This window comes from Lepisma saccharinum, chromosome 13 (assembly GCF_977018435.1).
Source record: "Lepisma saccharinum chromosome 13, izLepSacc3.1, whole genome shotgun sequence".
NCBI lineage: Eukaryota > Metazoa > Arthropoda > Insecta > Zygentoma > Lepismatidae > Lepisma > Lepisma saccharinum.
The window spans coordinates 76,971,535-76,997,572 of record NC_139241.1 but is presented as its reverse complement, the minus strand read 5'-3'; the positions used below and the strand labels follow the sequence as shown (position 1 = coordinate 76,997,572).

Here is a 26,038-nt window from a genome sequence, read left to right as displayed (position 1 = left end):
GTTTTCTATAATTCAAACTTTTCTAAAAAATTCCCCATATTACCCCCACTGCCCCAAATTACCCCGACCTACCCTATACAATTTACATAACTGTATACTTAACATATTACTTCATGTAGGACAAAAGCTGTTTTCTATAGTGAGACTATCTGATAACCTGGCGTTGACCGGGTATTTATTTATCCCAATCTTCTATTAGACAGGAAAATAATGAATTCTAACAATAGTGTAAAATTTCATCGTGAATGTCACCAATTAGCTTAGCGACTCCGAAAACTATGGATTCGACACTAATCTATGTCATTTGTGGCATTTTATTTTTCACCCCCTCTCACCCTCATGCCGGTAGGTGATGAAGATGAACCGCATTGGGAGTGCCACTATTCATCTTAGCGACCCCGAAAACTATAGTATCCACACTAATTTCGGTTATTTTTACAAGTCACCCCCCTTCCCACCCCCTACCTTTTGGTATAAAAATCTCTACAATTTCACCATTCGAATTGCAGCCCCTGGCCCCTCCCTGCGGGCACCCGTGTTCGTGTGATGAAGACTGAGGCAGGCCGTTTATATATACACAGGGTGTCTATAAAGGAACTCCGTGGTTTTAAACAATCGTAGGGCGCAAACGGTATTAGGTAACTCTGGTTACTTAATTACTTTGAAATCAGTAGCTCATCAAGTTTTATTCACGCCGTTTGGAGTTTACTCCAACAAAGGTTGGCAACGCTGCGCAGCGTTGACCTTGAAGTGGCCGAGCCGAGCCGAACACAGTCAGTGCAGTTCAGTGCAACGGCGACGCCACAACAGAAAGCACAGTGTGCGATATGGCTTGTAGAAACTGGATCTGTTATTACTGTACAGCGGAACTTTCGACGCCAGTATGGTGGTGTTTAGTTAGCCTTCGGACAAAAACATTCTTCAATGTCTTAAGGCGATCAAAGAAACTGGAAGTGTGGAATGGAAGGAAAGGGCCTATTCCATGGCCTCCAAGAAGTCCGGACCTTACTCCCTTAGACTTTTTCCTGTGGGGACATACGAAGAACATGGTTTATGCGGAGAAAATTCAAGATGTCAACCATGTTAGGCAAAGAATTATCGCATTTGTGGCAACCATCACTCCAGACATGCTGGCCAGGACGTGGCAAGAAGTTGATTATCGTTTGGATGTGTGCCGTGCTACAAACGGGGCACACATTGGAATTTACTAATTTGTAAACAAAACTTGATAACATTACCTTCAAAAATATGTATTTACTTTTTCCTGAGTTTCAGTTTTTAATAAAATATTCAGCTTCAAAACCCAGGAGTTCGTTTATACGTAGATACCCTTTATTGTGTGTTAACGAATAGGATATGCCGGAGAAACTGACAAAAGGGCTGTCGGATTGTAATCAAAGGGTCCCGTGTTCGATGCCCGTTGGAGGCACATAATGCTTCGGGTGAAAAGGGACTTTCTGGCCACACTGTACTTTAAACTGTAGGTCCAGTCCCGATTAGCCTATCTTTACATAAATTGGACTTAAAAACTCAAACTGTAAAGTGTTGTAATACTTTTTATTGCAATAAACCGTGTTGACAGGAGGAGTCATATTTTTAGTAATTTAAGGGGAAGGGCCTATGATTGAAGGTGCAGACACTAATGTCGTTGATTTCTCTCTCTCTTCCAGAAAATGAAAGGGTTGATGAGGAAGCGGTCCACGACGGCGGCCAGGCTGCAGAGGGCTCTGTCCGCCAAGGCGCTCCGGCCAGGAGCCTCGGAAGGCAGCCCGGAGGACCCGGAGAACGGCCTCCCGCCCGGAAAGACCCGGAAGACCCAGCAGAAGAGGCAGTTCCTCATGGAGACGGCCGTCCAGTTCACCACGGTAGGGTTCCTCTTTCTCTCAACCTCCCATCCTTCTAGTATTTTAAGAGTGTTGCCAAGAAAAGGGACCGAGCGGTCACTTCGTAAAATGTTGGCGCCAGGGTGAGGCAAAAGTCTGGTTACGTAAGTGAATGGCCACCACGGTCGCCAGACCTAGCATATCTGGATTTTTACTTGTGGGCATCGTGTACTCTTAGGAAATGTAAGAGACTGGACCATCTCGAAGCGTACCGAAAACGTACTGTAAATGTACCAATAACATACCGGGTGGTCCAAAAGTCACATATCGTGAGAAATGCACGTCGAATCGGAAAACTTAAAAAAATACGTGTTTAATAAGTGAAATAAAGCTATTCAATGATAGCTATCACACTTGATTCCCTACCCCCCGCCCCCTGGGGGTGGGGATGGGGGCAACTGTGAAATTTTAAATGGAACCCCCCATTTTGTATTGTAGAATCGGAAAGAGGACTTTATTCAGAGTCCAACGAGCTATCAACGATCCTCCTAGCTCAATGGACATTTCCACTTTGACATGAAAAACGTTTTAAATCCATTCGTTTTACAGATAATGACACAAACGCGAGATGTGCAAAATATCTCGGCGATATTTGTTTCGGTTCTCGAGAAACACGCCTTCAAACACCGCTGAAATTCGCCTACTACGTCACGGATTTGAAAACGTCCTCTCCACAGACAGGAGGTCCTCTGACGTCATCACTTAGAAATGCGTGCAGGCGGGGCTTCTGCTCGTCCCGTCAACTTAGCATGAGCCACGGAAACGACAGCAAATTAACTTGTTACTGTGTAAAACAAGTATCTTACAACTCCAGTGCAAAAATCTGTGCTCCATTTTTTGGAGATGAATTATGCCCTAGCAGTATAGTAGTATTTACCATAATTCAGCCACTCGGTAGAGAGTTTTCCCATTAGGGTGACAAAGCAAACCTTGTAACAGTCAATGGCTGAACACGTAGGTTAGTTCTGACTGGCAAGAACTTAATGTTATAGGAATGCCTTTTCTGGAATTACAATTATTTTCGTCATAATATTTTCTTCACAAATTTTAAGATAATACTTTTAGAACACACTGGTTTACATGCCAATTTCTGCAATATAAGAGGTGATACGGTATAAATAGGTACGGTGAGTTTTTAAATTTCCTGCAGTAAATGACAGTTTTCTTCAGTTAATATATATATTGCAAATTTTTGTATTTAGCCTACTTTTACGTCGCTTTTCCGTTCACTTTGTTTAACCGCAACGATGAGAACGCATGGTTAATTTATTATGTATCATCTCTTACATCACATTTCTTCCCACTTTTGGCTAATCGCTACAATGAAGATGAATAACTACAAGCAGTATTCGAAGTCGGGGTGCAGGAGTACACACACACACACACACACACACACACAACTGCACAATCTAAGTATCACCCAACCTGCCACGATAAGAGACGAACTTTTTCTTCTGTCCCATCTCATTTCGAAAACATTCACTTGTCCCATCTCCTTTTATGAGACGAGACGGAACATGCCTCGTCTCGTGAGCGACACTAATATTAACAATAGAAGCATCCCCCTAGCTGTCCCCAAAGTATCGAGCAAACTTCCCATGTAACAATTTTCATGAATTTTGTGTATAATAATTACAACGCCAGTTCATTCCTGGTAATTCTGAATCTACAGTTTGGTTTGCATATATAAGCAGGATAATATTTAGTTTTCGAGGGCTGTACCGTCGAAACGAGGAGTAAAAAAAAAATAATAATAATAAAAATATTGAGAAAGGTTTTTTTTTGTATTTATAATGATAAGCCTTTGCATACATTGTTAATTCTATATTTTTCGAGACTGAGACGAGAACGAGAATTGCCCTCCCAAACCGAGACGGATGTTTATAAATTGAGACGAGACTGTCAATGAGAAATTTACAAATAAACACGAGACAGACATTTACAACTCTCAACGAGAACGAGACCAAGGCTGCCATGTCTCGTCTCGATAGGATCCTTAGTGGTGAAGTTGTGAACCAACCAATTAATGCGTTCGGGGTAACGAGATATGGCTCCTTTTTTCGCAGTACAAAATTCAAAATAATTATATCGTACCATTTCAGTATGGGATATTGTTATGGGCGTAATATAGTTCACGTGTGTGTGTGTGTGGGGGGGGGGGCGATGGATCAACTTTTGGTATGATTAGTGTTGCTTTATTTCGTAAGTGAAAATCCAGGACACTGCTGGCCGGAAGCTTGTTGGGGAGCTTGGGGGGAAGGGGTGCTAGACCCGACAAAGTTGTGTGTATGTAGTCACACTATTTATTAGCATTGATACTTTTCTGTTCATCTTGTATCACTACGTTTTTAAGAACCACATTTCTTTAATATGATTCGAGGGGGGGGAAAATAACTGATTTGACATTCTCAATGCAGTTTTTTATCGCAGAAATTCCGAAACTATCAGGAAATTGCAGATATTAGTCTGCAGTCCCATCTGGTGTGTGGAATTACGAAATTTCCTTCCCATCCGTATCCCGTCCTATACGTCTCTAATTTAAGAGAATGAAATAAGTCCGAAGGAATTTTTTATGAACAAGCGGATAGAACAAGGAAACTGGTAATTTTAGTGAACCAAAAAAAGAGGGGGTTGGACCCGTTGAATCCCCCTTAAATACGCCCATGGTTATACACATTATTCCCTTGTAATAATTATACATAAACTAAGTATAGATATGTACTGTGCAACTAATGTAATCTTCTCAGTGTATTTTCTCTTATCTGCACAAAAATATTTGATCATAATTTGTGCAACAGAAATGGAACACAAACTGAAATTGCTTTATGGAAAAGAAAGTTAAATAGGCTTTATAAATAAAGTGAAGAATGTGAAAATTCTTATTTTGCACTACATAGGTTACGGTAAATATCGATAAATATAAGTTTAAAAAATATTTTTGAGTGTCTGGTCAGCAACCAATTTTATAAGGAATACTTTTTGCATGGCCTGAGAACACACACGCAGCTGAACCCTTTCATTTATTTTGCACGTGAGCAGCACGGATATTTCATAGAAGAATGATCATTACAAAGCATAGCTTTCCTTTCTCCTATCGCTCCTTCTTATATTATTTAAATCGGTACAGATTTGTAAAACTGCTGCACGTGTTCGCTCACCGTGGGCTACCCATCTGGAACTGGACGCTCGAAGCAGACGACAAACGAGCTCTCCCTAAGGAGTGACGTAGTAACATGGCGGCGGCGTGTTTTCAGCGCAACGCTAGCCTCGCAACTTTGGAAGTCTCGTTTCTGCCTTAAACTGGACTCAGAGAAACGCGAGAACTTGCAGGGGTCATTTTTCCAGGGTGTAGTTTTTAAAATTGTTGTAAAAAAACTGAGTGGAAATGTCCATTAGGAACGGAGATATGGCGATTTGTGCCCCTAATTGAGCTACAGTGAAGGCGATCGCAGATTCGGAATCTGCACGCCAAGACCTTTCAACAGAGTATATGGAAAATTATAATTATATAAATTGCGAAAATTTAAAATCGCCATATCTCCGTTCCTAATTGAGCTAGGAGGATCGTTGATAGCTCGTTGGACTCGGAATGAAGTCCTCTTTCCGATTCTACAATACAAACTGGGGGTTTCCATTTAATATTTCACAGTTGCCCCCATCCCCACCCCCGGTATAAATCATGTACAGGGTGGACCACGAATAAGTAGCCCAGCTCCACAGTACCTCATGCCAACATTTATCATTCATTTAAACAGGGACCCTTGTGGCAAGTGAGTATGTTACCAAACCTTTAGAAAACGATTATTATTGTAATACCTGCAATAATGGTAATAATAAAGTAGTAGTTGCACATTATCCACTTGCTCTTTGTTTTTGTCTGGGGCTACTTTTTCGTGGCCCACTCTGTATATGTTGGTACACACACATGCATATTTTTCATACATGGCCTCCCCTGTGGCAGCGTCGTCGCCTTGTGATGAAGGGGTCCCAGGTGCGATACCCCCTGGAGGCACATGGTGGCTTTAAACTGTAGATTCCGTCCCGGTTAGCCTTACTGTTCATAAAGTGGACTTAAAACACCAACCCAATCAATGTTTTTGATATGTAACCTGACAGTTGTCTCGCCTTGTATGTTGATTTAATTGTCTTCATTTAAATATATTTTAATTTTCTCATACCAGCACCAGCATGCCCATAGGAAGATGACTCCTGGACCGCCATTCAGATTTTTCTTTCGTCAGTGTGTCGGGAGAGGTTAAGTAATCTCTCAATATTGTCAATTGAAAAACAAATTGCAAGAATGGTAAACTTTAATAGGATAATTGACGATTTTGCTTAATTAAAAGGAAGAAATTATCAATTCTAATTTTTATTAGATATCACTCTGGTTTCAATAATATTTTGTAAAATTTTTACTTAATACATAGTTTATGATATGTTATTTTTTCCAAGCAGAGTTAATAATAATTACCCGTAGTGACGCAGCCCTTGAGGGCAAGGGCCTACCTACTCCAGAGCTGTACGGTCATCCGGCCAGTTACGGGGCGACGTGTGGTCAGCACGACGAATCCCCAGTTGGTGTTTTAGGTTTCCACGACCAGCTTACACTTTTCATTCGTGGCTCCCCAATTTCCTCACGATGGTGAGTAACCACCGGTCCCATACACAGGCCGAAATGTCAGGAGAAAAGTTGTTGCGCTTCCCCCAGGAGACACGACCGCACGGCCGCGCCCAACTTTATACACTGTAGATCCAGTCCCGATTAGCTTACCTGTGCATAAATTTGACTTTAATAAACTAAACACTATTAGCATTGATTCTCATAATGAATAATAGGAATTTGTGTTTTATTTAAGTCCACTTTATGCACAGAAAGGCTAGTCGGGACTGGACCTACAGTTTAAAATGGGATCTGAACCACTACTTGCCTTCACCTGGTATCGAACCCGGAACGTCTTGATTGCAAGGAGACGACGTTACCACTACGCCATCGGTGAGGCAATAGCAACAATGTCTGAATGTGAGTTAACCACAAAAGGGGATATTTTCATATCACTACTGCAGTTTATAAAACGTTCCCGATGAATCGGGACCAGATTTCTTTGTCCTCCTCCGTAGCCGAGCGGGTTAAGGCGTTCACTCGTCTTGAGATCGGGCCTCCCCGATGGCGCAGTGGTAGCGTCGTCGCCTTGTAATCAAGGGGTCCCGGGTTCGATACCCGGTGGAGGCACAAGTGGTTCGGATCCCACTTTAAACTGTAGGTCCAGTCCCGATTAGCCTTACTGTGCATAAAGTGGACTTAAAACACCAAATCAATCAATCGTCTTGAGATCGTTCGCTGCGGGACGGCGTAGGTTCGAATCCGGCTCTGGTCGGAATTTATTCGGCCTACGTATAGGGCCGGTGGCAACCCACCATCGTGAGGAAATTGGGGAGCTCCGAGTGAGTGAGCGTAATCCGGTCACGGAGACCTACTATAACGGCTGGGGATACGTCGGGCTGACCCCCCGACTATTCCAATACTGGTTGCAGATCTCCACGCTTAGAGGTGACGAAGGAAAGCGTGGGAGGGAGACCTGCAGTCGGTAGGTAAGCCAAGGCCCTTCAGGGCTGTTGCGCAAAGGATTAGATTATTTACTGCAGTTTATAAAAGGTTCCCGACTGAATCGGGACCAAGCAATGCAGACTTCTGAAGCCTACCTCTCTTCATAAACAGCACATGAAGATGCAAGGATACAATCGAAATTCTTGTAAGCTCTGAAAAATCGCCAATCGGTTTTCATCAAAATATTTCACAGTACGAGAGGGACAATGCCCCCCATCCCCAGTCGTGGGTCGTGGTGAAATGAATATTTGCAGTTCATTTGTTGAATTGTACAGTCGTAGCGCTATCACAATTACTGGGTAAATTTCGCTGCAGTGTTACCATCTTAAATTGTAGGAGGGAAATATTTTTCAGTTTTATTTTTTCTCTTTATCTCGTTGTCTTGACGTACTGTATGTTCACGACTTTTTTGTGTGTTTACGTTTAAATAATGTCACTCTTGAGCGTTCAACGACTTAATTATGTGCGGTGTAATTTATAAATATTTATCCTCTTTATTGTGAGTGGAAGCATAATAAGTGGATAATGTTTTCCTTGCGCGACAAGTGCACAGTTTTTACTCTTGACTTGTAGTTGCAAGGAAACCTTGTCTTTGGCCTGTGGCAGGAAGGAAGTGACTTACTGTTATCTTCATTCTTTCTATCTCCTTCTCTTCTCTGTGCCTCTCTCTCTCTCTCTCTCTCTCTCTCTCTCTCTCTCTCTCTCTCTCTCTCTCTCTCTCTCTCTCCCTCCCTCCCTCCCTCCCTCCCTCCCTCCCTCCCTCCCTCCCTCCCTCCCTCCCTCCCTCATTATCTCTGTATCCCTCTTTCTATGTGTGTCTCTCTTCCCCTCTTTCTCTGTCTCGCAACTTCTCACCCTTGACGTCCGTATCATCTCGATGCGATACTGACACGTTAGAGGCAGTTTAATGCTTTTTTACCCCAGACACCTCGAAAAGGAGGAAATGAGTACAAGCATTCATTAACCACTTTTTACTGGTTAAAGATACGTCGGAAAAAACGTTCCCCTTTGCATTTCTACTGAAATTGTAGCCTGATTTGATATATCACGTTACCCCCTTCCCATTTAAATACATTGAGTTGAATTCAATATGGCGGACGTCTGCTTGGAATGCATCAATATTGTTCCCCCCAAGGCCTAACCTTTTCCTATCATGATCATTTGTACCCAGCCTAACTCTCTATAGGTGTGTTAAGGGACTTTTGAATCACCCTGTACAAGGACCCTAAACTGTTTTATGTTTGATTAATTTAATTAAGTTATTTTCAGCCATTTTTGCCTAATCGCGACGATGAAGATGAGTGATAAATTATTTTGTTTACATGGACTTTGTTCTTACAACGGACAAAGAATAAGTTTGACGAAGTCCCAAGATGTATGCCGCATGTCGTCCTGTCAGGAAACATTCGGCAGACAATTTATCCGTGTCTCATCTCCGAGGTCACGAGCACTTACTCATCGCATTGTGCTGTTTGTAAGAAAAGGGCGGGCAAGCAAAGATGACACACGGGGTGTGGTAGCTGCGCGCATATTTCTTCGAATCGACGCCTCGCAACATTTCGGCACGATGCAGTGTTGCCAGACGCTGTGATATGTTCGGAGATAACCTGGTTCCATTGAGGTTGGGTAGCGGCAAATCGAATGCAAGAGTTTTGCCTAGGGTCTAGGCGAACACTGGCGATTAATAAGTTTGATCATTTGGGGGACGCCACGGGTGCCGGGTTCGAATCCCGGCATGGGCATTCCTTGTGAATGTTCCTTCATCAATGTCATCAAATCATCACCCATCCTCGTCTTCGAGATTTGGAAAAAGTGGCAGAAATGCGAAGTAAAAGAAACTAAATCAAACACTGCAATTATTCGGGACTTCCCCGGATCTTGTATTATTCATGCTAAGAGAACTATACTTAGGCTTACCATACGTCCTGGATTAGCCCGGACAGTCCTGTTTTTTTAGTGATGTCCGTGATTCCAAAATGTCCGGGTTTTTGAGAATCTGAACATGAAAATAGCTACCGGTATAGAATATTAACGATCAGAATTTATGACCGGCAAGGATCGATTATACCTTTTGTTTCTTCGAGATATCGACTTCCGAGCGCTTCCGTTTCCGTCAGCGTCTTGGTGGTCTTGCAAGCGTGTGAAGTAACTCGTCTACACGTTTTTTGATAATTATAACTATTTATAAATGTTTGTATGGTTCTCTACAGTTATTTAATAATGTAGTTTTGAAATTGGAAGCTAATTCTATCACAGCAACGGAAGCATTTCGGACATATTCTCAATTAATTTGTCAACTTCAGGAAAGAAAAACATATAAATTTATACAATCTTCTGCCAAAGAATTGCTATGCACTCTAAAAGAAAATAATGATGTTCAGGAACAAAAATTCTTCTCAAGCGTAGACAATTTTCATAATTCTAGTATACAATACTTAAGAGTTGGGGAGAAACAGTTTTTATAAAGTTAAGTAAGTTTCAGCGGATTAATTTACAAACTGAAATTGCCTGGTCTGATTTACAAGAGAGGGCACAAGTTATTAATGCAATTGTAAAAGATGCCAGAAATATTGATGACCTATTTGATGAACGGAACATTGTTGAACAAGGTAATTCAAAATCAAATGGTAAGTTTTGGTTCAAGTTCTGAAAAAGTGCCAGATTTTTGTAAAAAAAACAACTAAACTTCAGCAGTAACGATTTGATTGCGAATATGTCCTGGGTTGGACCCCAAAAAAATATGGTAAGCCTAACTATACTCTGTTCCGGCAATCCGTGGAGCAAAGCCACGAAGTTGGCGGGAATCGAGTGGGCAGGGTGAGTCGGTACACGCTGCTGCGAAAGCTGGTAACTGCAATCGCTTTCCCCCTCCACGCAATCCCATTCCCTCTCACGTTCTCATTGGTGGAGCCCTCTCGCGTCACTACTTGCGCAGAGACTTGTTTTCGCTCGCTTCCTCCAGAGATATTCGGGACAGGGTATAGTAAATTGGTAAATGTCTGTGATCCTCATAGCTTTTCAGACTGAAGTAGAGTTGTGGATGAAGTGTCTTTTTTTAAATAATATACTGGGGCACCTTTGCCAATGATTTGTGTTACCAGCTTCGACATTTGTTTTTAAGGAAGTTAGTGCTTAATTGGGGCTTATAACTTTCCAATCAACTCCTCTTCTGTTAACCATCGCGGAGGGCGAATGGACACACTTGGCTTTTCAAAATGTTCAACTTGATTAAAATTTACAAGTTACGCTTTGTTAATCTCTTGGGCCCGAGTAAAATAATGATTTTTCAAATGTAACTGTTTAGCAAAATAGCCCTCCCCCCCCCCCACAAGTTACGCCCATGTTCACAGGTCTAAATTTTGTGAACAAAAGTTGCAAATATATAAAATACACAAACACACACAAATTTATTTATTTGGTGGAAAGTGTTAAAAGATGGTTTGTATTCTCATCATTTAATTAAATATTTAGAGGATAGATGGCAACGGTATCGCATTTCAAGTTTTTAACTACTAGCAGTAAAGGTTTTGAAGAATTTAGAAACATTTCTTTGAGCATTACGAGATTTTTTTATAGTCATAAAACTGCTATTAAGTATTATTCTTATTAATATGTTAATGTACGAGATCCTTGTTTCTTTTTCGAAATTCTAGCAAAGGATTATCGAACATTTTCTGTCATGTCACATTTGCTCCATACAGTTTTACTAGAAAATTGGTGTCACATCACGGTGTTCGATATCATGTAATATTCTGTAATACCATGGAGAAATGCAACCAAGGACTCACAGCTCTCTTCTGTAAATACGAATTCAAGAGAGACAGAAAAGATAGGCAAATGTCCCACCCTGTCACGAATAATAAGTGTAATCTAAGCGCGTGACATAAAATTTATTCTAATGAAAAGTGTGAAATTTAGCATCTCTCTTTATTCGTCTCATAGTGGATGTTTTGTCTCTTCCAGGGTGTACAGAGCCAGGAGCGCCACCTCTTCCTCTTCACCGATCTCCTATTGGTTGCGAAAGCTCGCTCGGGGGGAAACTTCAAGCTCAAGGAGAAGGTACGGGTGTCCGAAATGTGGCTGAGTAGGTGCGTGGATGACGTCATAGAGGTGATGAAGTCACATGACACGTCGTTCGTCATGGGATGGCCCACGACCAATGTGGCTGCGACCTTCAGGTAAGGGGGGAAAAGTCACTCGCATATTCATTTGTTTACAGTTGGAGATGCTTGTTTCGAAGCTCTGTATCTCTTGTAGTCGAATGCATGTCTGGGGACATTTAGGTTTAGAAAACATGATCAAACTAGAATAAATTGTTCACAAATGAGGTTGTTGTGGTCTTACGAGACAAAATTTGAAGTGAAGAAATCCGAAAGAAATGGAAGTTCGAGGCAATGCTGGAAGAAATTTTAAATAAAGTTTAATCAAGATGTTCAGAGCATGCCAGATAGCCGTTTGCCTCGGAAATTATTAAATTACAGGCCAAAAGGGAAAAATGAATTTCGTAAGACCATATCGCCGATGGAGGGATTAATTTCTGTAATCGCAGAACGGGTTTTTTGGTACCCAGAACTGCAATAGGAAGAAGAAGAGTACTTGAAAACTTTCTTCGTCGTCCACTCCCACCCCCCCTCTCTTTGTTCCTGTTGCATTATTTGTTATCCGCGCATTTTCTCTCTTTTTCTCTCCTCTTTGACTTACCTTTTTATTCACATCTCTCTGCGCCTGTTTTATGCTAACTTTATTTTTCTTCCCCCTCTTGCTCTATTCTCTCTGTCTTTCATTTGTCCTTTTTCTCTCGCTCTCTGGTTTATTTTAGCTCTTTCCCGCTGTTTCGTTTCTTTTAGGTCTCTCTCTCTCTCTCTCTCTCTCTCTCTCTCTCTCTCTCTCTCTCTCTCTCTCTCTCTCTCACACACTCTGTTTCTCTCCTTTCTGTTAGCTCTTTCCCTCTATAGCTGTTTCCTTTCTTTTAGCTCTTACCCGCTTTAGCTGTTTCCTTTCTTTTAGCTCTTACCCGCTTTAGCTGTTTCTCTCCTTTCTTTTAGATCTTTCCCGCTCTAGCTGTTCCTCTCCTTTATTTTAGCTCTTTCCCGCTCTAGCTGTTCCTCTCGTTTCTTTTAGCTCTTTCTCTCTATATATCTGTTTATCTCCTTTCTTTTAGCTCTTTCCCTCCTTTCTTGTAGCTCTTTCCCTCTCTAGCTGTTTCTCTCTTTTAGCTCTCCCCCTCTGCCTTTCGCTGTTCATATTCTATTTTGCGCTCACCTTCTCTGTTTCACTTTTCTTTGATCTTTGAATATGTCTCGTTTCTTCCTGACGCTTCCTCTGCTCATCTTTTTCTCACTGGACATCTGTTTCTCCTTTCTGTTTCCATCTGTTTTATAACAACACTCTTAATCTCTGTTTTCCCTGTCTCCGTCGTCGCCTACGTAGCTCAGGTGTAGGCAAAATAGCGGACGCGTCACGCGCGGAGACGTAATGAATGAATCCACGTCTGTTGTGTTTCGTTGTGGGACTAGTGACCCGTTTGTCGCGAGGTTTTTTCCAGAATTACTGAGGAAAGAAAAAAAAAAGAAACGCGGCCTGGGTAACCAGCGTAGCGTCGAGAATTAATATCCCTCCGTAACCGCTCCAAAGATTTCAATGTTGGTGAACTGGAGTGAATGAACGCCCCCCTTCACGGCGCTGTGAGTATGTGGGGCTGTCGTATGTGTGTGTGTGGCTTGAACAGGAAGAAGTGCGCGTTCTTGTTGAGATGTGGACGGGCAAATGTGGCGCTTCCAGGGACGGTCCTCGGTCAGGATCAAGGAGAAAATATTTTCGGAGGTCAGGCACCTCAGGACGCTGTTCTCTTGCCGGTGAGTGTATAATCGCCTCCTGGTTTTGTGACTTCCGAAACACTTGTGTGTGCCGCCCCCCTTGTGCGAGCTGTAGCTTGTACGCGCTATATAATTTTGCATAATTATGTACAGTTGGTACACTGTATTTTTCCCCCATCTATATTGTTTATCTATATATTAAGGGTCCCGTGCTAGAATCCACGCCTCTGTGCAATTATTACAATCTACGTGTGTGTGTTTATTGTCTTGTAATCAAGGGGTCCTTGATTCGAAACCCGCTGGAGGCTAACTTTCAACTGCATGTCCAATCCCGTTTAGCCTATCTGAGCTTGAATATCGTCTCGATATGTCGATCATACAGACTTTGATATTATAGACAGACGATTGCGTAACTTGTACATAACAAATGCTCATTCACGATTTGATTGTTGTTATTTATCGTATTTTTTCTGTAACGTTTTCTTAATCGCGAAAACGTAACTTTTTACGTTTTATAATCTGTGTTTTTAACTTATAGTGTGCTGGAACGAAGGGTTAACCGTGTCATATAATGGAAAAAGAGCTACAATAAATTTTAATTCGCTTTAGAATCTATAATCTTCCCAATTCCATTGAAAGGTGTTGCTGAACATAAGGTAAGCGCTAAGCAACCATCTCGAATCGTATAATCGATAACCCTGCCATCTGGTGGAAGGTTCCAAACGAAGACCTGATTTTTTTCTACATCTTTTGCTCAGAGTTTTCCATCCATATTAATCTATGACCTTTGCTACTGGACACGAGTTGTATACAAAACGTTGTCGGCTTCTTTATTCGTGCATGCGCAGAGATATATGTCGCCATGTGTTAGCCACGGACGCGCCATAAAAGTCAAATGGCCTTCGTACTGGTACGAGCTCTACCTTCCGAACGAGCTGCCATTTTTAATTAGAATCGCATGCACTCTTTCACACCATTCAATTATGCACCTGTATCGTTTGGGCTGTTGTATATGGCTGCCAGACAATTTGGTGCTGCGTACAGACGCCAGACTTGGGTGCTAAGACGACATTAAACATGGGCGTCCTATGGTAACTATTACTGTCTAGCCCTCGGTCATGTATAGTAATATCTTTTTCTTTTGCAGTGCATTATATAAAATATATTGATGCACACGATTAGGACTGATATTGTTCGATTTTTATCTATGTATTTTATTCAGCGTATTTAGTCGCGTAAAAACAAAATACGTACTTTGAATTACCCTCATAGGACACTCATTTCAATCGACTCTACAGACCATTGTAATTTTACATAAAAATACATAATTAGGACTTTTTTATAATTAATGTTATGCATTTATGCCATAACTTGTGTCGGAACATAGTGCAGCGCCTCCAGAGTTTGGAATAAAAATTAAAAAATGGGCAAATTAAGTAATAAACAAATGTCCATGCCTTGCTCACGAATCGAACCTAGAACCATAGCTGATGGGCAACCATGTTATGATTTCCATAAAAATGAGCAAGCAGTACGATGTAATTTCTTCGTTTAAAATATGTAGATGTTTGTATAGCATAGACTAGAATTTTTTTAATTGCTACTTTATTGTTCTCATTCGGTGTTTGTTAAACACATTGAGGTTTGTCAAATAAAATATTGCTCACTCTCACTCAAATTTAAATATGCTTTTTGAAAGTTACATATTTTATTAAATTGAACAAAAAATCCCTTCTAATGATTATACCAATCATTAACGTTGTAATTAAAGAGAATAAACATTTTGTTTTCATTCCGGCAAAGAATCACAGATGTCAGATATCAACGTGAAATATTAGAATCAATCTTGAAATGCTTATTATGTAGATAAAAAGATCAGCAACTGAATCAGATTCGTTGGATCCCTTCATCGAGGCAGCATTTTTTATTTTCCTGCTACAGTCTACTTTCTTTATAATCCTCCCCTCTCCCCCCTAAACTCTTCTGGTATCCTTATCAAATCTAACAGCAGTCGTCAAACCTGTCCAGCTGAATGCAGTGCATATCTTCAAGAGCTGTCAAACGTGGCAGAAAGTTCGCCAGAGGGGGTTGAATATGATCTGATTACAAAGAATGGAATGTTTCCACGAGAAGCAGTGTGGAAACGCAAAGTTTAACGTCATGTACCCTGGTGGACATCATCCCATAAGCATATAAATAGGTTTGGCAAGTTACATTTTGTTTATTTAAGCTATTATATGCATACGTGGAAAAGTTAGGCAGGCCAGGTGCTAATGTTGTCCCTAGCCGCTCGTTTTATTTCCGAACTCCATACGGCACCGTTTAAGAATCCAAGAAAGTTTCCGTGAAACTACACCGAGAGCGAGAAAATTGAAAAACGATGCGTGATAGATCCTGCCACCTAGCGGAGAGGTCGAATCATACCTCGTGTGCCGACACTGAATGAACAGGAAATAGATACAAGACGCGTACCTGTTCTGTGTTGTTATTCATTTTCCTACGTTGCAGTTAAATGGACTGGAATATGAAGGGGGGACAAAATCCAGAATATACAATATCATTATATGACGTAATGTTTTAGAGGCTTTTGACTTTTTGATGAAAAATAGTTGTATATTTTTACAGTTTTATGCGATTGATTTCCTGTTATGTGTGTTAACGTTGAATTAACCTCCGAAAAATCTTAATTGTAAACATGCAATCCAGAACAGTCATTTCATGCAACTCATGAGATCTACAGTGTACGTCACACGAAAATTGCCGAAGACACATAAATGTAACGTATGAGCCAGCCCGCGGAAAATTCTCATCGGAGCTAACACATCATCTCATTACTTGAAGAGAGTGAACCCTGATGCAAGCTCAATATTTAATTGAATTCAAGAATAACTGTTCAATTAATATTCGATTAGGTTTTTCAATTTTTCGTTCATTTGTATTGTTAATAACTAATGGCGAAAGACAAGTGATGAGTCGCTATGCCCAGCAATAAGTTATGAACCGTACAAAGTTACATCTTTGAGGGAATGGTGACATTAAGACCAATCAGATGAAAAACTAGGGGAAAGGGTAGTGTAAGAATGAAAAACATTAAAATTTCGAGACGACAATGAACTCGGCTGGAGCGGCCGTGGCGTCCGCCAAAGGTTTAGTAGAGCCTTAATTAATTGATCCATTGATTTGGTGTTTTAAGTTCACTTCATGCACAGTAAGGCTAACCAGGACTGGACCTACAGTTTAAAGTGGGATCCGAACCACCATGTGCCTCCACCGGGTATCGAATCCGGGACCCCTTGATTACAAGACTACGACGTCATCGGAGAGGCCCTCAAATCGAACCTTAATGACGAGTCGTGAAAATCACTATAAGTAAACCTTGTTTCTGTAAATTCTACTTTATGATCAGTTCTGGGTACAGGACATTCCAGTTTAAAGTGAGATCCTAACCACCGTCGAGAACCTTTATCTACACTAATATCTGAACCTCGCACTGCAGTTATTTGGATTCTTTATAGTTTCGCTAGAAAACATAGATTTACTATTTAAACAGCCACGATGATTCACAGTACAATTTAAATTAATAACGTCACAAAACTGTTATACCATAAGAACAGGAAGACAGTGTTTCGAAGAATGTGAATGATATTCAACAACAGTTTCGAACATAGATATTAACAATAGAACCTGAATTCAGCAACTTTGGCTAGAAACTGCAAACGCGGTGTGAGCCATAAAATAAAAAAGAAGACCTTTATCGAGAATCGATCCCTTAATTACAAGCTGACGGAGGAGCAGGAACGTTTTTGATTTGATTTGGTGGGTTACAAAGTTCAAAACACACATAGTTTCAGTACAGGGAAGGTTATGTACGGGTCACAGAGTTCACGATTTTTAAAGTAAAGTTTCCATAATCTTTAACGACCTATAAAAAGCAATATTCGCAAGATATGTTTTTTTTTATTTTTGTCATATTTTTGTTAATTTATGGCTATTTTCAAGGTAGTTTTCAACAAAACATACACAATTCCAGAACAGATGAAGCTCTAACTAGACCTTTTTATCGTTGTGCACTATTTTTAAACAGTTTTCAGCCCCGCAATAAGTTCTCGGAGAGCACACTAGTTGGTGGCGTGATCAAAAGGGGTTGGTGTGGATTATGCCCCACCTCCCTTTGCCCCAGTATTCCTAAAAAGGACGTCAAAGCAGGGAAATATTGCAAATTGAGGACTGACTACAAAAAAAAAAAAAGTTTACGTAACACACACCCCTTTCAAATATCCTGGTAACGCCACTGATTGTAGTGGTATGAATTCCTCTGAATAAGGAGGTAGTGCACGCAAAATAAACTTTTTTTCCCTTTTGGGTTTAGCTACTAAACACGAATTTCATTTACTTGAGGTGCTACGTGCAAGGGGTGCAATTCCGATCAGTTGATTCGGGGGTAATGTAATTAACCCTTAAACAGAAACATCGGTCTGTGAGACCTTTAGTGTTTTGTAGTTCTACAGTGTGGCAACACTGATTGAGCTGTGTCTTCCCCCTCCACAGTACCTTATTATCAACCACTTGCCTACGCTCTGCACATGTTACTGCTCAGTTTGTGACTGTTTGTTACGAGACACTTATTGTTGTTTGAAAACGTGCAGGTCTAACAGAAGTGATTTACATAATACATTTTCTTAGTTTTGTTCCCCTGTAATTTTAGTTTTCAATAAATTTGAGTTATTAATCATAATTTTACCCTTTTATTGTCTAAAAAACTTAAGGTCTCTCAGATCGGATATTTCTAATTGTGAAGTAAAGACCTATGTTGCTGTTTAAGGGTTAATGTACCCTTGTATGTCCCGTTCTTGTGCTGTCGGGGTGGGGCTGGGGGCAAAAATCAGAATAATGTAATGCTTCTTCTTCTAAGAAGTCATGGGTTCGATTCCCAGTCGCGTATCAAGTTTGAGGTTGGTAGCATCGGTATACGATAGTGTTAATAGCCATTGGTGCGTTCTTGTGAATAATTTCTTAGGTTAGCGAAGACATGTGTTCATTCACGAGGCTAAGAGAACACGATGGACAAGACACAAGAGAAACACGAGATGTGTTCAGGACAAGGAAGGTGTGTAATCTAAGCTTCCAATCTTGCAAGCCCTGCAGGGGAGAAGGGGGGAAAAGTTATTTTAGTAAGAAGGAAACTTAGCGTCATTGAAAGTGAATGTGGGTCAGGCAGTTTCGCACCATTATTGTCACACGTGGCGTGGCGTCTTCCAAGAAGAGGAGGTGGGGGGCCTAATTGCCTGATCTTCCTGTCATAGGAGCCAGGGAATGTGCAGAAAGTCTGGACAATCCGTCAAGTACCAAAGATTTTGCATTTGGAATCACCAAGGTCACGGTTGAATGGCTAGCATGGTTGCCAGTGCATAACTTGTTATCGTTTTTTTTTTGTGAGGAAAATGCACTCTCATCGTGGATTCGAAGCCGATATCATACCATTACACGAGGGAAAGGGAACAATTATTTAGAATCAGCTGTTATGGAGCATGAAAAACAATACTGTATATCGGAGTGGCGGTTATTGTAATGAAAGGGTCCCGAGTTCGAACTCCTGTGGAGTCACATTGTACAGTGCTTGGGATTAACTGTATTCTTATTCTTTATTCGCTCCATCATAAAACTTTTATTAACGACCTTTTCTGTTCAGGGATGGATGGCATTTTCAAAAAGTTATTGCTTGCTTGCTAGGTTCACTGAAGGAATATTATTACCTTTATATGTAGTTTCAGGGGCTGATCGTTAAATAGTACAGCATTTTCGGTCGTCTCAGGGCTTATGACAGAGATATTTTGCTTTTTATCTACCAGCTCCCCTCCACACCATCAATTCATAAGAAATGAATGTCATGCGTATAGCATTTTGCAAACAGCTGCAAATGTGATTCGCCGGATAAATAAATAATTATGATACATTTTATAACTTCTGGTTTAACTTCCGCGTGAGCTATGTAATTAGAATCCTTATTTTCATTATTTGTAATAATTTATCATTGTCCTCCTTGATAGCGTAGTGGCTAATGCTGTCGCATTGCAATCATGCATGGTAGAGGCACGTTATCAAACTTTTTGCACAACTTAATCGAGTGATCTTACACAAAAGAATAAAAAAAAGTAATATTGATTATATCCCCACACAGTTATTTCAACAAATTGTGGCTCAAAAAGTTTACATCCGTAATGAACTTCTGTCAACAAAAGAAACGAAAGAGTGAAATATAATGTGTGTATCTAGCGCTGTGCACTTTTGCATCAGTTTTGTCACCACCCGGCCTCACGGTAATAACATTTTTATTGTCTCAACCCTCGTGTTAGATTTGTTTCAGTTTGTAAACGTTGCCAGCTCCTCGAACCGCACCGTTGGCAGAACATTAAGCCGTTGGAAAACGAATTTGCCGGTGTTTGAACGCAGCTGGGGTTTTCAAGCTGTGCCCGTTCCGGTTAATTTCCACCGCTCGCCTGGCAACACTGCGTCGCATTTTCAAGGTGAAGCAGTAGGTGTGGAGCGCGATGCAGATCGGGAGCACGTGAACTACGACCCGGCCGTAACTGTGCAGATTCGTTTTTGTTTTTTCGTGCATTTATTTTGCGTGGCTGCGACATAAAACGTTAGCTTATGTTGCCAGAAGGAACCGAAGGTGTCGATACTGTTGTGCATTCACAATGAAATTACTCGACGAATTGGGCAGCACGGTGAAACGCCAATCTGTACACGAGCAGAAGAATAACAACACCATAATGCCGGCAGCCGAGAACTACGACTGGGTGTGTTCAGAACTGAAAACCCTGCTCGAGGACACGCCAGGAGTTTATCTAGAAACGTGGAAACAAGCTAGGTTCGATTCTAGTCCTTCGTCGCCTGTCGCAAGCAGGAATTGTTCTAATAAGTTCAAGACTCTTCCAAACCGAACAAGTAACGCCTTGTATAAGTGTAGACGCAATTTGCTGAAAACCAGACGTTCGTCAGATACGCTGATCTATTGCTTGAATTCTTCCAGCACCCAGGCAGCGAGGGACATTTGGTGGAACAAATTGAATGAAGTCATCACCATCGAAAGAGACAAGGAACCAAAGTCCACCAACATCCAGGTGCTGTATTATGATGTGGCGACCAACATTGAATACGTAAGTACATTTTTGTCTCTTATATTCATTTGTGAAGGTGTTCATGAGAGAAAAGATATCTTGCAATCAAAAAATTAGGCTTAGCATATAGTGCAAGGGCAATTCTTAGCAACTCAGGGTTGTCGCAATTGTGGTTTTTAACAGCTGTGTTTGTTGTTGTTTTAAGTAAACCTCACTGTGGTAAGTTTACGATAAGTAGAAATGGTGAATCTATAATCCTTTCTGCACAATCTGTTTCATATTCACTGTGTTCACTGTGTTTGGAAAAATTAATTTCCTTCACTTAAAGCGAAAGGTACGTATGTACTTGCAACATCTTTTAATGTCTGCCAAGAAAACTTGAAAGATTAACCACTGTCCTCACTTCTAATCCTAATGTAAGTTACAGAAACGCATGTATTTGCCAATCTGTTGTTTTCCCCGTTTTATTGGTAGCAATAATCATGCGTTACAGTGACGTAGTTCTTGAAAATTTCCATTGTAGGCGTATGCTAGGATAATGTACCGTATTTAATTGTTCAATGGTTGTTACGCAAACATTGAGCTTTGACGAAAAGGTTGTTAATACTTACGCGAAAGTAACATTAGATTTATCTAGCAGAGATTTTAAACAAGATCGAAACCATACTGCGTAAAAGTAAAATAAACTTTCGTTCGAAAATTCACAACTTTTCCTAAATTCCCATAATGTTCCGTGTTGGTACAGTACGATGCGTAAATAATGGCACGCTTTTTAGTCGATGTGAAGCACAAGAATAGGAGTAAAAAGACAACGGTAAACACTTTTTCCGTGCCAGTTAGTCAATGTGAATCACAAGATAAGAGTGAAAAGCCAACGATAGAAAGTTTTTCCGTGCCAGTACAGTGGGATCCATGAGTATTACCATGCAAATTGTTCATGAGTATTTTCATTACTTTTTCTTTTACATCCTGTGTGTTTTAAAGCAATGGATTTTTATGTATACTGGTGCTGAAGTGGTCAACAGCTTGTTTTGAGTTTTCTTTTAATTCTTGAAGCTCATAAAGTGCACGAACATGGTGATGGACAATTTTCACGGTAATACTCAACAGCAGCAACGGGACTCGAAGTGCTTACTAGAATCACCCAATGAAAATAATCTAGACATGTACAGTGGGATCCATGAGTATCACCGTGCAAATTGTCAATCACCATGTTCGTGCACTTTATTTGACCCAATAAGAGCTTCAAGAATTAAAAGAAAACTCAAAACAAGCTGTTGACAACTTCTGCACCAGCATACCTAACAATCCATCGCTTAAAAACAGAGGATGCAAGAGAGAAATTAATGAAAATAGTCATGGGACAATTTCCACGGTAATACTTGTGGATGCAAAGTGATATTCACTCCATGGGATCAATCTGTACCTCACCGGGATCAAACCCGACACCTCTCGCAACAAAGATGAGAGCGCTAGCCGTTCCGCTACGTGGAACCATAAGCACCAATGCGTGGGACTCTAACTCGGGAACTATGGTGAAGACAGGGGTGCCCACCCCCCCCCCGCCAATACCAATGGCGTAATCATGCCATAATTCACAGTATTTAATTACGGGTAGTGATTGCTGCCACTACAGTTTTAAGCAATTTGATTGGCTGACGTGTACGATTGTGTGCCGTGACGTCATTAGTGAGGCTGGATTTGGTTAGATAAAAGAAGAAGAGTGTTGTTGTACTAATTCCAACCTTAATTACAACACTGTGTCTCCTAATATCCTACTACTGAAAGTCACTGTTTTTTTAAGTTTCACTAAACACTTTACGTAACCTCCCTCCCACAATTCTTTCTTTCATGTAACGGATATGGTGCACCTAGCAAGGTGTAAACGTTTCTACATATACTTTAGAAAAATATATACATGCTGAATTTTATATTTTAAGGAGAGAAAAACTCAAATTTTGAAGACGCCATTCCCCCACCCCTCCTTACTGTGGGTAGCACTGGGTGACGAGATATAAATTAAGTCGACCAATTAACGCGCCGGCAACAATATTGTAAAACAATGCATTACTGTAAGTAGAGAACACCAAGACGAAGTATCATTGTTGTTGGTTACCCAAAAATAAAAGAAGTTTTGGTACCCATGATCTCAGATTTTGATAAAACTTGGCACATGTAATCCTTCCATGCTGGTGAGAAACCAGACAATTTATTTTGCTTCTAACTTTGCTGGTTTCATTTCTATAGCCACCCAAAGGTTCAGTGATTCCGCTTTTCTTCCATTCCCAAAGCCTCCAATGACCTGCGCCATGCTAGAGAAAAATTCTAGTCCCCCCTATAAATTATGAAATTTCACAAAAATGTTAACCAAACAATAAGGATTCCGAAAAAAAATGACAACATATCACATTCGTATTTTAGTACACCAATAAATTAATAAATTATCTGATTTTCTTGTCTGAAAACATGGTTTACTAAAATTTGAATTCTCATTGTAAGGGGATGGCGCAACACAAATATATTTAGAGTGAGCTTCGACATGATCTAACTTACCCAGAAATATTTTTTTTTTCATTCCTTCTGAAAATATGACAACTGTTTCAGATTTTTTCGAAATGGCTACCAAATCTAAGAATCTAGCTTCAAAATATCATTTGAAGTAAATTTTTAGAGCAAAAATTTATTAAATGTTTTCATGAATGCCCTGTCATATTTTCTCTTAATTCACCTATATCCTGCATAATCACTTGCAGTAATATAAATTTGATGCTACTCCGAGCAAGTTTTTTTATTTTATTTTTATATGATTATTTGCAAACTGAAAATATTAATTTATTATAGCCATTTTTTTCTCCGGGTCCCCCCTCCCCCCAGGCACGGCCCTGCGTACGATCATCGGCTTTTAGTTGCGACGAAATTTTCACATGCGAGTCGTATCGAAACACGAATGGGATTTGTTCCTCAGGTCGTCCATATGCAAAGTCGATAAAACGCATCCGTCAACAAAATTATGCAGCCGAACTGGTTCTGTGCCAGGATATACCTTATCGACACCGATGACATCATTGATTGACACAGACAATATAATGGGAACATGTTATCAGGAAGTTAAATTCCTGTGCTTGGAAGGTACAAATGCTAAGAAGTGACGTCAGAGTCCGGCAGCCAGTCCGACCGATGATAATGCATACGCCAGGTTCGATATCCAAATACTTCCGGTGACGTTCTCATTGAGTGTGTAAAGACAGTACTTGGCTCGGCACTACAGCAAAAACATATTCAATATTTCAAATTGAATTCTATTCTCTAACGTGTTTTTTGCCTGCCCCCCCCCCCCCCCACTCAAGGTTCTGTGCACTCCGTACTCGACTCTGATTTGACTAGGGGTATCTTTCTTTATACGACAATGCACGTGGGTTGCAACAAGTCAACATAATTATATAATTAACTACAAAATACCAAGAGACAACGGATAACCTTTGCGAAACCTTATTGCTATAGAGGATTATATTACCTTGTCCAGCGAACTGTGAAATTAAAAACTAAAGTTTAATTATCGTAAACTCTAATTTTGATGTTGGAAATCTCTAATGTCTCTACTTGGATGCTTTACATTTCATGAATTACATCGGGAGTATGCTTGTCTCAAGGTAGACTTGCGTTACTCCAAGAAACGTCTTAACAGGCGCGAGGTCACCAAATGTGTATATTTTTCAACACTCCACGGTGACAAGGCACTAGGCTGGCCGGCGCACCGTAATTACTTCAAAATGACATCCAGTACAAACTACCTTTTTACCTGTAAACTGGACACCAAGGCACTAGCTTGCCCGGCAATCCAATCTCTTACAGCATCCGTTTTGGGAGACCTGTCCTCCGGTCCTAGCTGACCGAAGCAAAAACAGCCTCTCCCTTCCAAGTCTCAGTTCCAACAGCCGACCTCCCCCACTCTCATCTGGGAGAACAGAGAGCTACATGGATTATATACGAACTTAAAAATTCATAATAAATTGAGATACACATATACATATTTTTATACACGTAATTACCTAATTAATTAAACATATTAATACATATTTCAATAAGGAAAAAAAAACACTGTTGCCCTGACACGGGGGCAGGGTAACAAACGTTTGACCCAAACTTCGAAATTACGTGCCCAAAAGAAGTTCGCAAGGAAAGAGACCTGATTCGACATTTGATGAAACGGTGCCAATGGATTTTTATTTTCCTTATTTGATTTATCTATTTATGTCTTCCGATAATACTGTAACGTTGACACGTAAATTTATAGAGTAAGTTACCAGTCCCAAGAGTCGCGATCAGCGGATGTGTATGTAAAAGTAGGCAACTGTTCGCGATCTGATATTATTCGCTACTTATGAGAAAACTTTCAACTAGGTAAATGTTCATTCTCGGGATGAAATATGTCCCAAAATGTATTTTCTAATTTTATTTACGTCGCTTTTCTTCCACTTTTCGCTAATCGCGACGATGAACATGCTCAATGATAACCGACATTGATGAAGGGGCATCGAAAATCGACCGTTTAACGCGCTCGACCACCTAGTCGGAGATGTCCCCCTGTACACGTGTGTAATACGGCCTCCCCGATGGCGTAGTGGTAACGACATCGCCTTGTACTCTAGGAGTACCGGATTCGATACCCAGTGGAGGCTCATTGCACAGTAGTTCGGATCCCACTTTAATTTGTAGGTCCAGTTCCGATTAGCCTATATGTGCATAAAGTGGACTTAAAACAACAATTTTAAAAAAGTATGTGTGTAGCTAATATTCATTACTAGGGCTCGGATAATTATGCATTTTACATATGCAAATGCATATTTGTATGAAACTAAGTTGTTGATGTGCATATTTTTGTACCACAACCAACACCGAGCATATACTGTATTTATTTTTCTTCTCCTCGCTTCTCTTCTCTTTTCTTTATCTTTTCTGTCTTTCTTCTTTCAACAACTTCAAACAAGCATCAAAATTATAGAAGACGTTAAAGAGGTCCTCGCCCAGGTTGAAGATCCTGTGTATCTACAGAAATTCGATGCAGTATTGAAAAAGAACAGTGGGTATGCAACAATGGTGAAAGTTTGCAAAATTCTGCATACAAGTGGACAATGTGTGTCTGACTTTGTTGCCCTAAAATACAGTCCACTTGTATCTTGCGAAGTGGAACGTGTGTTTTCTGAATATAAGACTATCCTAGCTGAAAACAGGAGTTTCAAGTTCGAAAATTTGAGACATCATGTTGTTATCAAATGCAATCATGATCTTGATCTGTAATGTATTGTTTCATTTAACGCAGAATCATATTAATTGAAAAAAAAATGTGTAGCGAATGAGCATTCAGAATAATGCATATTCATTGCCTGGCATGTAATCTCTCATAATTTTTAATATACAGCATTTATAAATTAAACTGATTTTTAAAGTGCATATTTATTTACATGCATATTTTGCATTTTTTTAGTGCATAACTATCCGAGCTCTATTCATTACAAACCGATAAAAACGTCATTGCTCCAAGCATTTTTGTGTACACCGCACTGCCACTACAACTGGCCTCTTCAAATTTCTCGTGGATCCAAATTGACT

At 40.4% G+C, this 26,038-nt stretch overlaps 1 protein-coding gene across 5 annotated transcripts in view; it reads left to right on the top strand.

The window, feature by feature from the left end:
* Positions 1-26,038, top strand: part of LOC145997440 (uncharacterized) — a 697,926-nt gene that overhangs the window by 639,254 nt on the left and 32,634 nt on the right. For all 5 annotated transcript variants that reach the window (XM_083134479.1, XM_083134481.1, XM_083134480.1 and 2 more), the window contains 3 exons: positions 1,671-1,865; positions 11,452-11,666; positions 20,341-20,467. In XM_083134479.1, coding sequence (XP_082990605.1) covers positions 1,671-1,865; positions 11,452-11,666; positions 20,341-20,467 — 537 coding nt within the window. The remainder of the gene's footprint in view (positions 1-1,670; positions 1,866-11,451; positions 11,667-20,340; positions 20,468-26,038) is intronic.